The sequence below is a fragment of the Eptesicus fuscus genome, chromosome 6 (assembly GCF_027574615.1).
Source record: "Eptesicus fuscus isolate TK198812 chromosome 6, DD_ASM_mEF_20220401, whole genome shotgun sequence".
NCBI lineage: Eukaryota > Metazoa > Chordata > Mammalia > Chiroptera > Vespertilionidae > Eptesicus > Eptesicus fuscus.
In genome coordinates this window covers 40,250,011-40,265,728 of record NC_072478.1, presented here as the reverse complement: position 1 = coordinate 40,265,728, position 15,718 = coordinate 40,250,011, and the positions used below count along the sequence as shown (strand labels likewise).

The 15,718-nt window shown below is 40.1% G+C and overlaps 1 protein-coding gene across 1 annotated transcript in view; it reads right to left on the bottom strand.

Annotated features, from left to right (window-relative positions):
- Positions 1 to 15,718, bottom strand: part of LOC103290898 (probable ATP-dependent RNA helicase DDX60) — a 102,316-nt gene that overhangs the window by 23,654 nt on the left and 62,944 nt on the right. Inside the window, exons 25-29 of the mRNA XM_054716732.1 lie at positions 13,297 to 13,455; positions 10,937 to 11,084; positions 9,422 to 9,574; positions 4,576 to 4,680; positions 2,686 to 2,886 (exon numbers count right to left, since the gene is read on the bottom strand). Of these exons, the coding sequence (XP_054572707.1) occupies positions 2,686 to 2,886; positions 4,576 to 4,680; positions 9,422 to 9,574; positions 10,937 to 11,084; positions 13,297 to 13,455 (766 nt within the window). The remainder of the gene's footprint in view (positions 1 to 2,685; positions 2,887 to 4,575; positions 4,681 to 9,421; positions 9,575 to 10,936; positions 11,085 to 13,296; positions 13,456 to 15,718) is intronic.

Below are 15,718 nucleotides of genomic sequence, written 5' to 3'. Positions count from 1 at the left end.
GTATTATTGTATGTCCTACAACATTATACAATATACAGGGCAGACAGGGTCCTGTGGGAACCCTAATCAGTCAGTGTATACCAGATGTTCAAGGCCACTCTGAGCATGGGAATCCTAATCAGTGTATTCAAGGCTAATTTTCTATAGGCAGCTACAAAAGCAGGGATGCAGCAAGCTACACACTGCACCAACGTGACTTTCTATAGCCCAAATACTGAGGTCACTGTTAGGCATAAAGCTTCTTTTGTTTGAGCTTATTTGAGCTTCTATATAAGTTGCCACTGACCATCCTGTGGTTGGCTCCTATCCAGCTCCTATGTTTGGGGCTTCATTGTAAAGAAGATGTATTACTGACCAGCTGAGGTGAGGTTGTTTTGCTAGGATGATTCCTATGCTTGCTACTGTATTAGCAAGGATTGCTTTGTGTTTGCTACTGTGTTAGCAAGAACTGCTTTTTAAAATTTTTTTTAAATATATTTTTATTGATTTCAGAGAGGAAGGGAGAGGGAGAAAGAGATAGAAACATCAATGATGAGAGAATCATTGATTGGATGCCTCCTACATGCCCCTCCTGGGGATCAAGCCCACAATCCAGGCATGTGCCCTTGATCAGAATCGAACCCAGAACCCTTTAATCCACAAGCCAATGCTCTATTCAACGAGCCAAACCAGCTAGGGCAAGAACTGCTTTGTTTAATGGCTCCTTAGCAGCAATGGCTACTTGGGTTGCAATAAAGATGCTCTTATAGGCCTGTGACTTCTCATGTCTTCTCCGTCTTCTAAGACCCAACATCCAAGGAGATCCAGCCCCTGGCTGAGGAACTCAGACCCAACAGGTCTCTTTCACAATGCACTTTCACAAAGATGAAAATAAGATTATTTCATTACTAGAAGCCCGGTGCACGAAATTCGTGCATGGCGGGGGGTTGTCCCTCAGCCCAGCCCAGCCTTAGTCCTGGTGGGATCGGGCCTAAACGGGCAGTCGGACATCCCTCTCACAATCCAGGACTGCTGGCTCCCCACTGCTTGCCTGCCTGCCTTCCTGATTGCCCCTAACCGCTTCTGCCTGCCAGCCTGATCACCCCCTAACCACTCCACTGCCAGCCTGGTTGATGCTTAACTGCTCCCCTGCCAGCCTGTTTGCCCCCAACTTCCCTCCTCTGCCACCCTGGTCACCCCTAACTGCCCTCTCCTGCAGGGTTGATCACCTCCAACTGCCCTCCCTTGCAAGCCGGGTCCCTCTCAACTGCCCTCCCTTGCAGGCTGGGTCCCTCACAACTGCCCTCCCTTGCAGGCCGGGTGCCTCCCAACTGCCCTCTCCTGCTGGCCATCTTGTGGTGGCCATCTTGTGTCCACATGGGGGCAGGATCTTTGACCACATGGGGGGCAGCTATATTGTGTGTTGCAGTGATGATCAGTCTGTATATTACTCTTTTATTAGATAGGATAGAGGCCTGGTGCACGGGTGGGGGCCAGCTGGTTTGCCCTGAAGGGTGTCCCGGATTAGGGTGGGGTTCCCTTGGGGCGTGGGGCAGCCTGAGTGAGGGGCCTGTGGTGGTTTGCAGGCCAGCCACGCCCCCTGGCAACCCAAGGGGAGGCCCTGGTATCTGGAATTTATTTTCCTTCTACAATTGAAACTTTGTAGCCTGGAGCGGAGCCAAGCCTGGGGCTCCCTCCGGGATGGCAGCCATTTCTGTGGCAGTTAATTCACCTTCTACAATTGAAACTTTGTAGCCTTAAGCGGGTGAGCCCGGCCAGGGTGTGCGGAAAGCTTTGCTTCCCCTGTTGCCGGCGGCAACCCTGGCCTGCTCTCTCAAGCTCCGTTCTGCCGCCATTTGTTTGAATTTGTTTACCTTCTATAATTGAAACTTTGTAGCTTGAGTGGAGACTTAGGCCTGCAACGGCTATGGAAAGCTTGGCTTGCTCTGTTACATGGGAAACCTTGCTCTCTGTGGCTGTAGCCATCTTGGATTGGGGTTAATTTGCATACTCGCCCTGATTGGATGGTGGGCGTGGCTTATGTAGCGGAGTGATGGTTAATTTGCATATTGCCATTTTATTAGAGAGGATGAATTTTAAATCTCTCATTCTGGGATTAGACAGAAAATATTTATCTGAAAAATAAAACCTTCAGGAAAATCTGTAACCTTGTTCTGAAGTTCAATTTAATATAAATATAAAATAGTGTTAAAAACCAAATACCAAAAAAAAAAAAAAAAAAAAACCAACCAAAAAATGCACGCCTAGAAAAATGACATTATGATGACCAAAATGATAATGTAATTGTCTTTGAACAGAGGAAATAGGTATGGGTGTATTTTTCGTCTTTCAACTTTCCACATTATCCAAATATTATTTGATGAACTTGGGTTATTTTTTTATGAAAAACAGACTTTTATTATAAAATAAGCATAAAAAATATTTTTGTTCCTAATGGTGAAAACAGGAATCTAACCCAGATCTTTTTAAATCCATCGCCAGCACCTTTAACAACTACTATAGAGCAATGTCTATCACACATGAAAACCATAATCTCAGGTGATGCCAAATGCCCATCCAGCTACAAATTCTACGATAGATACAGGAGACAAACAAAACTAATAGACCCTCCACTCCCAATTCTTTATTATTCAGGATAGTACAAACATTAAAGAGTGATGAAACGGAAAGTTATTGCTACAGTACCTTTGCCTGGGCATCCTCTGGGTCATCTGCCTTCGAAGCCAGGACCATGAGTTGCAGAACCAGGGTTATGCTGAAGGGAAACTGTCCTCTCAGCTCAGGAACATTGGATTTTATGAGTTTTTGTATTTTGGGGAATGGAATATCAAAGAAATATACATCTCCCAGCAGGTCTTGACCTCGTCTTCCAGCACGTCCGGACATCTGTAAACAGAAGGAATAACAGTGTAAGATTTATCTACATACTTTTAACATCACATTTAGAAGCAAGCCCTTACATTGGGTTGGAACAAGGAAATTGTGCCTACATGACACCATTAAATCACTTCATGTAAAATCCAATTATGCAGCCCTTAGGAAATTTAACAAGGCTGGGATAGAGCTGAAAATCAGACGTTTATCATTATTATGCACTTATTTCATGTCAAAAATTGTGCTAGGTAATTGTATAATCTATAGAAGAAACAAACAAGCAAGCAACCCCCCCCCCAAAAAAAAACAAGAAGACCAGATCCTCATTTCAAGTTTATTTACAGCTTAACTTATACCAGTTCTCTCCCTTCCCATCTCCTCCTTCCTCATCCTTTTCTTTCTCACAGACAAGTGTGCTGAGTTACAAACCACCATAAACATTGTGCAAAAGTTGAGGAAATACATGTGAGGTAAAATTCTGAAACACTACTTGTAAAAGGCAAGTTAAGAACAAACTCTTTACAGAAGTTATATTAGTTCTGGGTTTTAAGTGCTTAGAATGTGCTAAGTCCTTGAAACTTTTTTTATACAAACCTCACAACTATATGAGGTAAATCGACTCATTATCCCCATATTACAATGCAGAAACCGGGACATGGGGAATATCAGAAACTTGCCCATAGTCATATACCCAGGACATCGTTTGGGCGATCCAGGAGTCAAACCCTGACATTTTGACTTTCAAATTCATTATCTGAAATATCATAACACCATGGCTCATGAGTCCTAAATATGAGGCTCCCAAAGCTGAGATGGGAGGAGAGTTCATGCACAGCTTGGGGCAGGGGTGGGGGGGTGGGGAAGGACAGGGGTTGGTACCGTAGGAGGAGGTGGGGGAGGGACAAGGTTCTATAAAGATTACAAAGTATTTAGAGCCCAGCCAGTGTGGCTCATTGGTTGAGTGTCAACCTATAAACCAGAAGGTTCAATTCCCAGTCAGAACACATGCCTGGGTTGCAGGCTTGATTCTTACTGGGGGGTGTGCAGGAGGCAGCAGATCAATGATTCTCATCATTGATGTTTCTATCTCTTTCTCTCCTTCTCCCGTGCTCTCTGAAATCAACCAATCAATAAATCAATCAACATCTTTTTTTAAAAAGAAGTGTTCAGAGAGAAAGGGAGCGGGGCACTTTGATAAAATCTTGAATATTGGCTGATATATCTAAATTTGACACCTCCAGCAAAAAATATTCATCAAATGTTCCTGAGCTGGGAAACCACATGAAAACAAACTATACCACATGCAGGATATATCTGAGTAAGGAAAAGTGAAATTCAGGAACAATGTCATGTGCACAGGGACTGAACAAGGAAATGCTCACAGACACTTTCACTATGTATCTTCCCTATAAGTCACTTCATTTAAATTCTTGCAAATGCTATGGGATAGTAATTATTATTCCTATTCTGGAGATAAGGATTCCGCAGTTTGCATATCTCACCTGAGGTCACATGTCTGGATAGTGATGGTCACATAACCCCCAACTCATGAGCTTTTCATTATACCACAGCTAAAAATGACAGGCCAGCATGCCTAAACATCAAGGTGTGCCAGCATGCTGGTAAACTAAGGCTCATATTTTCTTTATTTTATGGCCATATTTTAGTAATGCAATAGAGAATTAATGCAGATCACAATACCTGTCTGTAATTTAAAGCATCCAGATACACTGAGTTTTGAGCAAAAACCACAGATTTACAAGGCATATTGATTCCTAAAGCAAGTGTCCCGGTAGCTGTCACCACCTAGAAAGAGAATAAAGCAATTACCTCATAAAATTAGATTTCCATAAAATGCCATATAGTTACTGAATTTTGAACTTCAATTAAACCATAGTGGACTACTTGCTATACCACAAACATATCAAGCACATTCCCAGCTCAGGGCCAACATACCAGTCACTCTTTGCTGGGCACACAATATTCTTTTCCAAATAGTCTTTTATCTGGTTTATTCAGTTCTCTGCTCAAATAGCAAGGAGAAATGTATGGCCTACCATATTCAAAATAACCACCCCTGTCATCATTATTTCTTTCCCTGTCCTACAGTATTTCTCTTCATAGCATTAATCACTACCTCGAGCACTATTTTTTGTTTATTTTGCCTGTGCCAGACTCCAAGCCCCATTCAGCATCGTTTCCCCACAGTGAGGACCTGGCACAGGAGAAGTGTTCAGTAAATATTTTTTAACAAATGATTAGAATAGAAAGGGAATGTCCCTGTGAGAATGTAATATTTTTTCAAACCCTGGGCAACTGCTTACTTCATCACGAAGTTTATTTGTAACCTTACTTCATTGTGAAGGTTATTTCTATGCATTAACAAATCTAAGAGCAAAGTTAAGTTCCACTTCTTCCCTGAATTGCCATAACAACTGACCAGAAAAGGAGTAGGGAAAACTTTAAAGTTTACTACATGATTCACTTTGGCTTATTTTTTTCATATCTTGCAGGATATTTCTAATTGCCCTCTCTCTTTATATTGATTATCGTATATGTGTCATGGTTAATAGTTATGTATATGAGGTAATTTTCTCTATTCTGTAACAGATTTATACATCTGTCAAAATGCAACAAAGTATTTAATAATAATAAAAATGAAAAAAGTAGGAACATTACATTTAGAATAAATGTAATTTATTACATATACTAGAACATTACATATAATAGAATAAATGCCGTTTTTAAAATGTGTTCTTTCGCCCTAACTGGTTTTGCTCAGTGGATAGAGCATTGGCCTGCGGACTGAAGAGTACCAGGTTCGATTCTGGTCAAGGGCATGTACCCTGGTTGCGGGCACATACCCAGTAGGGAGTGTGCAGGAGGCAGCTGGCTGATGTTTCTCTCTCATCAATGTTTCTGACTCTCTATCCCTCTCCCTTCCTCTCTGTAAAAAAAATCAATGAAATAGATTTTTTTTAAAACGTGTTCTTTGTAGCAAAGCCATCATTATTGCCATATCACTTTTCTATCATGATCTAACAACTACTATTTGACAGGTACTAACCAACGGACACAGACAACAGGGAGGTGAGGGCATGAGTGGGAGGGATGGGGGGTAATGGGAGGATAAGAACACATATGTATTATCTTAATCAATAAAGAAATTAGAAAAACACAGGCACTATTTTAGATAGGAAATGCCGGTGCAAATAGGTGTGCCTCTCTCCCTCAATTCATAATGATGCAGGAAAGTTTGTCCCATTATTAATTTTTTAAAGTAAGTAAATAACTTATTATTTAAGATAAAAGCTAAGCAAAGTTGTTAATGATATATTTTGAGATTATTTCCAGACTACAGATATACCCTTTAATTATGGTGTCAGAATTTTCCTCACATTTATTTATTAAAATTAAAAGATACCCATAGTAGGAAAATCAATCTCAAGCTCAATCTTTCTTTCTCCAATACCCCCCCCCCTCTCTCTCTCTCTCTCTCTCTCTCTCTCTCTCTCTCTCTCTCTCTCTCACACACACACACACACACACACACAATGAACATCCTACAAAAAACTTAATATGGATAACTTGGAAAAGGCTCTATTTTAAAATATTATTAAAGGAAGATGGTGGTAAAGGAAGATGGTGGCGTAGGTAAACACCTAAACTGTTGCCTTATACAACAATTTCAAAACTACAACTAAAAGACAAAACGTCTATCACCCAGAACCACAGGAAAGCTGGCTGAGTGACAGTTCTACAGCTAGAAGGAAAGAGAAAAGAGCATTCAGGGCACAAGCGCTGAAAAGCTGAGGTAACGGAGGCGCGGGATCCGGGCTGGTGGCGAATCCTGGCTGGTGACGGGTGTTGTTTTCTTCAACCTGAAGGAAGACAAGCACCTGATTTCTCTGAAATCTACTTTCTGGGGATACGCGGGGGACCCAAACTCCTATGGGGAGAAGCTGGACTGTCTGCCATCGGGTCAGAAAGTGAGGGTGGCTTGCTTGCAGAGCTGCGTGCAGGAATAATTGCTTGCTGCACTGGGGCATGGGACGCGGAGACGTGATCAGAGGCGCGGGGATGACTAGCTAGCAGCCATTGCTGTTTGCCACACCCTAGCCTAGTGATGCCCCGAGACTCTGCCCCGCACAACCTACAAACACACCCAAGCTCCAAACCAGTGGCTTTTGCATATGAATGGCCTTCCCTATCTCAGTTTAACCTAGCAAACTTGCAACCTGGTTCAGATAGCTCCAAAGCCTCCAAGCTCCAAGCAGGAAGGAGAGGACTGTGGTTCTCGCTGTAGCTCCTACAGGGTGGCCTCAGACAGTAGCTGACCTGCACCCCAATGGAGATCCAAGAGCCAGTGTACCTAGTGGTCAGTGTGAGACACCAGATTTCAACTCCTCACATCCATAAGTGACACATTCAGTAGGCGGACTCAGTGAGCACCAAAGCCCCACTGAAACAAGGCCTGCACCATAAGCGTGTCTCCAGTGCAGCAGTTCTTCCATTATAGACACAGCGGGTCCTCACAGCCAATTGGCCTGAAGGTCAATTCCTCCCAGTGTACCAACAGCAATCAAGGTTTAACTACACCAAGACTGCACTCAGCCCACAAAGGGGTGTACCAAGAGCATCCACCTCAGGTGATAGGGTAGGCTGAGCTACTGGCCCCTATAGGTCACCTACCACACAAAGCCACTCCATCAACACAGGGAAGCAGCCAAAATGCGGGGACAAAGAAACATGTCACGAATGAAAGAAATGGAGGAAAGCAAACTACTGGATGACACAGAGTTCAAAACCACATTTATAAGGTTACTCAAGAATCTTCTAAAAACCGCTGAGAAACTTGAAAAGACCTTCAAGAACCTTAATGAGAATGCCAAAAAAATGGAAAAGGAACAGTCAGAAATTAAGCATACACTGTCTGAAATAAAGAATATACAGAAACTCAACTGTAGATCAACGTACCCCAAGAATCAAACCAAAGATCTGAAATATAAGGAAACAAAAAACACCCAACCAGAAAAACAAAAAGAAAAAAGAATCCAAAAATATGAAGACAGTGTAAGGAGCCTCTGGGATAACTTTAAGCATACCAACATCCGAATTTTTGGGGTGCCAGAAGAAGAGAGAGAGCAAAATATTGAAAACCTATTAGAAGAAATAATGACAGAAAACTTTCCCTACCTGGTGAAAGAAATAAGACTTACATGTTCAGGAAGCGCACAGAACCCCAAACAAGAGGAATCCAAAGAGGACCACACCAAGACACATCATAATTAAAATGCCAAGGGCAAAAGACAAAGAGAGAATCTTGAAAGCAGCAAGAGAAAAACAGTTAGTTACCTACAAGGGAGTACCCATACGACTGTCAGCTGATTTCTCAACAGAAACTATGCAGGCCAGAAGGAAGTGGCAAGATATATTCAAAGTGGTGAACAGCAAGAACCTACATCCAAGATTACTCTACCAAGCAAAGCTATCATTCAGAATTGAAGGTCAGATAAAGAGCTTCACAGAAAAGAAAAAACTAAAGGAGTTCATCACCACCAAACCAGGATTACATGAAATACTGAAGGGTATTCTTTAAGAAGAGCAAGAAGAAGAAAAAGGTAAAGATAAAAATTATGAACAACAAAAAGACATCAAATACATACCTACCAACAAGTGAATCTAAAAATAAAGTGAATAAAAAATCTGAAGAACAGAATGGACTGGTGAATATAATAGAATCAGGGACATAGAAAGGGAGTGGACTGACAATTCTCAGGGGGAAGGGGTCCTGAGGGTGCGGGAAGAGATTGGACAAAAATCTTACACCTATGGATGAAGACAGTGGTGGGGGCTAAGGCGGTGGGGTGGGGAATCAGGTGGAGGGGAGCTATGGGGAAAAAAAGAGGAACACCTGTAATAATCTGAACAATAAAGATTTATTAATTAAAAAAATAAAAATATATATTATTAAAGATCTAAATTACTAGGTAATTTTACAAACCCTCTTTGTGAATTTATCCAGACTATCCCCATGCGTTTCATGGGACATAAATTAAACATAACAATGGTTTGGTTTACAAGCTATTTCAGGAAATCTTCCTCTTGTTCACTGTCAGTGATAAGAGAGCATTTAGGAGTGACACATCTAAGAACTCTGCCAAGATATGCAGTGGGCCGTGAGGAAGCGATACATTCTTGCTCTTCTTTTAGCTATTTTGAGAAAAGATCTGATTAAAGCACCATCAAAAATGTTGTCCAAGCCCATGAGAGAGTGTCTATAGCTAAAATTATATGAACAGCTGACAAAATTCCCTAGATACTATGAATGAAAAAGCAAGAGGTTGTTCTAAGATCAGCATAGGTAATTTAATTATAGTAATATTTGGAAGTGTCTTTTTAGGGACTGTTTTAATTTTACAAAAGAGATCATTAAAGGGAACGATACATTTCAAACCCTCTCTTTCAATTAAATGAGATGGGAAATATGGGTATTCAGTTTTATGTAGGCACAGCTTCAAATGTTAGAATGAAAATATTTACTTACCCTAATAAAACCTTTCCTAAAAAGAATTTCAACTAACTGTTTTTCTTTGGCATACAAACATCTGTGATGATATCCAATACCCCTTTCTGCCAAATCCTTCAGTTCTGCACCTCTTCTTAAGAATTTTACTCGATCAAACACCATCTGCAAAAGCTGAAAGAAGCAAGAGTTTTGGGGATTTTGATAATTTTTATCTACTTTTAATTTTAAATCAATAAAAAATGTTTAAGTGAAAATAACAGGCACAGTATGCCATAATTTGGCTACATGAGGCAACTGTTGGAAATTGACTGAACATGAGTACAAAAGAACATTTTACAGCGGCCACATTAACTACAGGAAACACTTCAAATCTTTGAGCAGAAAATCTTGCACTGTTTCACCACCACCCCACCTCCCTACCACTTCAGGGGTGGGAAATACTGACAAAGCTGTAGATAAAAGACCCAGAGGATGTGTGAATGCATGACCTGCTCCTGCCTGAGGGAGGTCAGCTCTCTAGTGGAGCCTTGGGAGTTCCCAGGGAGGGAGGGAGAGGGAAAGAGAGAGAAAGGGTGAGAGAGATCCAAAAAGAGCAGGTTCCTTACCCTATATGGTCTGGGAATGTTTACTTGTCTCTGTAAATTGGTCACAAATGATCTTAAAAATATTTATGCACAAAGGAGGAAATCCACTTGTGCACAGAGTAATATGTACAAAGATAAACACTGCTTATGAAGAAAAAAAGAAAAAGAATCCCTAAGGCATTTTAGCTTACAGTCAGCCATCCATACAGTAGAATATCAAGGCTCTATTAAAAACAATGATATAAATACATGGTTCTTAAAAAGGAAGAGACCATGTAGTTTACAGAAGAATGTATACAATGGAAAGGATATATTTACATTGTGTATATATCCATACTTTAAGTATTCATGTGTGTATGTATGTGTGTGTGTGTGTGTGTGTGTGTGTGTAAAATATACAAAAGGTTCATCTAGAAAGGTAATGATTACTTCTGATTGATGATATTGCTACTAATTGGTATTTTCAAACTTGTTTACCATAGGCATAAATTATTTTATTTAGAAAAACATTTAAAAAATGGCATACTACTTGTAGATATTTTAATTTTTTTTGGTGGAATGTTTTGACTATAATATAAAAAGCCTCTGATTTTTAGAGATTCTGTGTACATTGTATAAAGTATACGGGACCACAGGTGCCCAAATATTCCATGAGGCATGTGAGACTGAAGTCCAGAATTCAAGCTGTGAAAAACAGTATCACTGAAACAAATAACGAAAAAGCAGGCACTCTCAAGGGTTGATGATTAACAAGCAAGAAGTAATCTATAAATCTTTCTTAGATCTTTTCCAAAGAGCCCTTAAGAATCATGTGTAGCCAAGAGGTCATAGACAGAGATGTCTCACCGGGTAGGGATTTCTCTTAGTTTTTACTTTCCACACTATCACTGAGAACTAAGGGCTGATGTGAAATCATTCCCTGAAGCACTGTTTCATTGGAAGTGCTCACCTCGCTGTCCATTTTTTTTCTGTCAGCATAGGTGAACTCCTGAGGAATTTCTAGGTTCTTCTCTAGAATCTTGAGTAGATTGTTATGTTCAGCTTCATGTATTAGGCTTTTATCCATTTTCCTGTGCTTCTTCTGGCTTTTTTCATCTCTGTTCATAAAAATAAATTTTAAGTAATGAATAGTCAAATGTGACCACTATAGGAAGCCCAAGACTTCCCAAATCTTCCTTTGTAACCCAGATATTCACTCATGTATACATCCGCACTATCCTGACTCAGTCTTCTTCCTCTAATGAACTTCCTCATTGGCCTCTGAAATGTGTTTTCCCTATCAAAAAATTTAATTATGTACCCATATTTTCTCTGTTTCCTTGCTAAAAGGAGACTTCTTGCCAAATCCACTTCCTCCACATGACCTTGCTTCCCCTTTCTAAAGTGGTTCATCTGCTAAAGTGATGACATTTTCTCCTTCCTAGCCTTCATAACACTAGGCTTGTGGGTAAGGTAGATGTCCTCCTTGCCAACTGCAGGCCATTCTCCTTCTCTCTTTGTGGTGGATGCTACAGCTGCTCTGAGTTTGGTTGTTAAGGGTTCTTTGCTTTTCCATTCCCTGGAGAATTGCCCTCAATTGACAACAGTCTCCTGGAAATTCCTGGGAAGTTACAACTTGTCTTGGAAATGGGGAAGTGGCCCACAGCTAGTAACTGACTGAGAGGAGGTACAAAAGTCAGCCACCTTGATGCAAATTGGGACAATTCTGTCCTGCCCCCAGATCTCCCTGTTGGACCAGGCTTAGGCAATATTCTAGCAAAACCTGCATCCTTACTTATATTCTTCACCTTCCATCTTTTGCTTCTCTCACTTTCTTACAATCCCTCATGAACACTTACTTAAATAAATCCCTGACACAGATGTACCCATGTCAGAAGGTGCCACTGAGGAATCTGACCTATGACCTATTATCCTTTACTCCAGGGTAATAGCCTCTTAGCGATACCCAGATCATTTAGCCTTTCTTTTATTTTTCCATTTGTTTGTTATCTGTGCATATAAGTCAATTCCAAATACAAGAGGATGAGCTCACTTGTATGCTATCAAGTGTTCTCACCTCCAGCTAACATTAAATTTAACTCAAGGGATAATGCCAAGACTATGGAAAGGGCTGCCCCTAATGTTTGTGGAAGGTGGAACAGAGTACTAATGAAAGCCCACATATTGTTGTCTAACTATTTATAAGTTTTAAATCAAGGATAAACACTATCAAATAATACATTCTATCCTCCTACCTTGACAAATATAGCTCCATAACATCTTGGAATTTAAAAGGCTAAGAGTGACCTCCAGGTGGCATGCCTCCTAAGCTCCATTGACTCACAACTTGATGGGAACAGATGCAGATGGAGGAGGGCCACAGTGGGACTCTCCAGAGCAAGGCCCCACTCACCTTCAGTATAATGATGTGGCTAAACAAGGTATTAAAACTTCTTGAGATTTTTAGAGTTTGAATTAGTGGTCACTATTTAACTTGAAATGATGGCTTCTAATGACCTGAAGAAAAGTTGCCTAATCAGAAGATCAGTTTCTGAAAAGGCTTACACCTCCTATGTTTTCTCTGTCTGGACTGTTCAGGTCCTAAGCAAGGAAGAAGGGAGACTACTGAATGTGAGGTAATTTAATCAATTTGATATTGGCAAGATCATTTGTCAGCTAGATTGGAGAACAGTGAATCTTAAGGGTTAAGGATCTGGGGCCCAAAAAAAAAAAAAGACCTCTGCAAGGAAGACATGATGTGCATCTAAACCAGGCAGTGACTAAAATGGAGAGGATAATAAAGAGAATAAATATTTTGGGCTAGAGTTGTCAGAATTAGACACCAAGAACAAGAAAGAGGAGTCCTAAGAGCAAAATTCTACCAAGCATAAATTTGGCATTTTAATCCATTCTCAAGCTCAGTCTACGTCACTTATGTGATTGTGATGGTATATCAGTGACACTTCTATGATGTGGCCCAAAGCAATGTGGGTAGACTTTGTTTAAGCCTTCTTAGGGCTGGATGAGAGAGAGGCACTAGTTATCAAAGATGTTCTTATTTTGAGAAATGATTATGCCAGGTATATGACCTAACAATTCTCATAGGCTGTGGTCCTGCCTTTCCCAAGCCTTAAATAAGACTGATCTACGTGCCTTAGAAATATATTATTATTGCCACTTATCTTTACCCTATTCTCTCACCCAAATTTACCCAAACACACCCAAGCAATAACTGCAACTTATTTGTAACACATTCAATGTATGTTTCCTAATGGGAATTGTGAAGTATGTTCACCTTTAAACCACCACTTTGCTTAGTTAAATACTTACATTATCTTTTGTTTTTCGATAGATTTTTTAACTTTCCGAAGTCTGTTAGCCATGTCATAGGCTTCTTTATCAGCATTGGGAGGCCTTTCTCTCTCTTGCTTCTTCTTCAAAAAAGTGCTCACATTTCTAGCACACTGCTCTACAGCTCCTAACTTGAATCTGGAAGCAAATGAAAAGAAAGCTTGCCTTGAAAATAGTACTGTAAATACAATGCTGTCATATTTCCGTCTACTGCTACCATCCTGACATATATCTATTGAGTTTTAATATCCATATTTATCAGTTTTTTCCTGAATAGGCACACAAGGTGATCAGGGTCGGCAGACTCCTTAGTAAAGTTCCCCTCTTTGCCCTCCTGTGGCAACAGAAATGAGAGCCCATGGATATTTTCCCTGTCCAATAGGGAAGGGACAGAATTCCCTCTCTCTCTCTCTCTCTCTCTCTCTCTCTCTCTCTCTCTCTATATATATATATATATATATATATATATATATACATACATATATACACACACACACACACACACACACACACACACACACACAGAAGAGAGATGCCTCCTCCCCTCATGAAAAATGGGGGGGGGATTTTTTAAACAAAATATTTTGCTCTTTTATTTATTTTTATTGTTGTTGTAGTTGTTCTTGTATTTAATTGTACTGATCTTTATGTCTGTCCATAACAGAATCAAAGGCCAAATGCCCCTACTATTAAATAAATAGATAGATAAATTATATATATATATATATACATACATACATATGTGTGTGTGTGTATATATATATATATGTGTGTGTGTGTGTGTGTGTATGTGTGTGTGTGTGTGTATAATAGGGGAGGGAGAGAAAGAAAGAGACATCAATGATGAGAGAGAATCATTGATTGGCTGCCTCCTGCCCACCCCCACTGGTGATCAAGCCCAAAACCCAAGCATGAGCTCTGACCAGGAATCAAATCTTGACCTCTTTGTTTATAGGTTGACGCTCAAACACTGAGCCAAGCCAGCCAGGCCGTACATGTTTTTAAGTTCAGATTTTGTGATGGCCAATTTTTTTGTGAATTTTAGTGCATTTTTCCTTCCACCAGTTTTATTGAGATATAATTGACATATAACATTGTACAAATTTGAGGTATAAAACACTATGCTTTGATACATGTATATATAGCAAAATGACCATAATAAGATTAGTTAACACATCTATCACCTCACAGTTACCTTGTTTGTGTGCATACTTACATATGTGGTGAGAACATTTAAGATCTACCCTCCTAGCAACTTTTAAGTACACAGTACAGTACTGTTTACTATCATCACCATGCTGTACATTCAATCCTCAGAACTTATTCATCTTGTCACAGGAAGTCTGTACTCTTTGATCAGCATCTTCCCATGTCTTTTCCCCACCCCACCCCACACCATTCCCAGTCCCTGACAAACATTAATCTACTTTCTGTTTCTAGGAGTTAGGCTTTATTAGATTCCGCAAAGAAGTGAGATCATACAGTAAAATTTTGCTATTTTAGGCAGGATGGAAGGAATCTTGGGTTCTGACTGGAACCTTCTAGAATGTCACTGCTTCTTTCCAAAAACCAGATGAACCCCAGAGGTTGCTGGCCTTTAAAATGCACAAATGTATCCAGGGTCTGGGCTTTATATCTTTTTTAAAATATATTTTTATTATTGATTTTAGAGAGGAAAGGAGAGAGAGAGAGAGAGAGAGAGAGAGAGAGAGAGAGAGAGAGAGAGAGAGAGAAACATCAGTGATGAGAGAGAATCATTGATCTACTGCCTCCTGCACGCCCTACACTGGGGATTGAGCCTGAAACCCTGGCTAGTGCTCTGACCAGGAATCTTGACCTTGTGGTAAATATGTCATCACTCAACCATGACTCATGCCAGCCAGGCTGGGCTTCATATCTTTTGAAATGTAAATGCCTAGGGACTTAGTGGTCCAGACTTCCTGGCACTTTGGTTTTTAAACTGGAGTCTAGTCCCCTTGTAGCCATTTGGCCCATTCAGACATGAGCAATTATCTAGGCAAATGGCTATAGATCAAATTCTCCTGGTATGTGAAGAGCAAAATTTTTCTAGAGAAAGTAAAATCAAACATTCTTTATCTTTATACCACATACATTGCTCTGTACCAGGAAGCTAGGGCTTTTGACAAGAAGATTGAAACATCCACTTAAGTTTTATTATCTTATAATGCTTTATTAGCAAAATGGAATAAATGCTATAATACTTTATTAGAAAAATGCCCGAAAGTAGCTATTAGACACGATCACTATACTAACCATGGCTCATCATAGTTTGGGTCTACACAATAAAGTTTTTCAAATATAACTTGTAAGGCAAAGGGCTTTTCTGAAGTGTTTACAGAAATAGTATGAAGAGAAAATGATAGCTAATAGAGAGTAAATA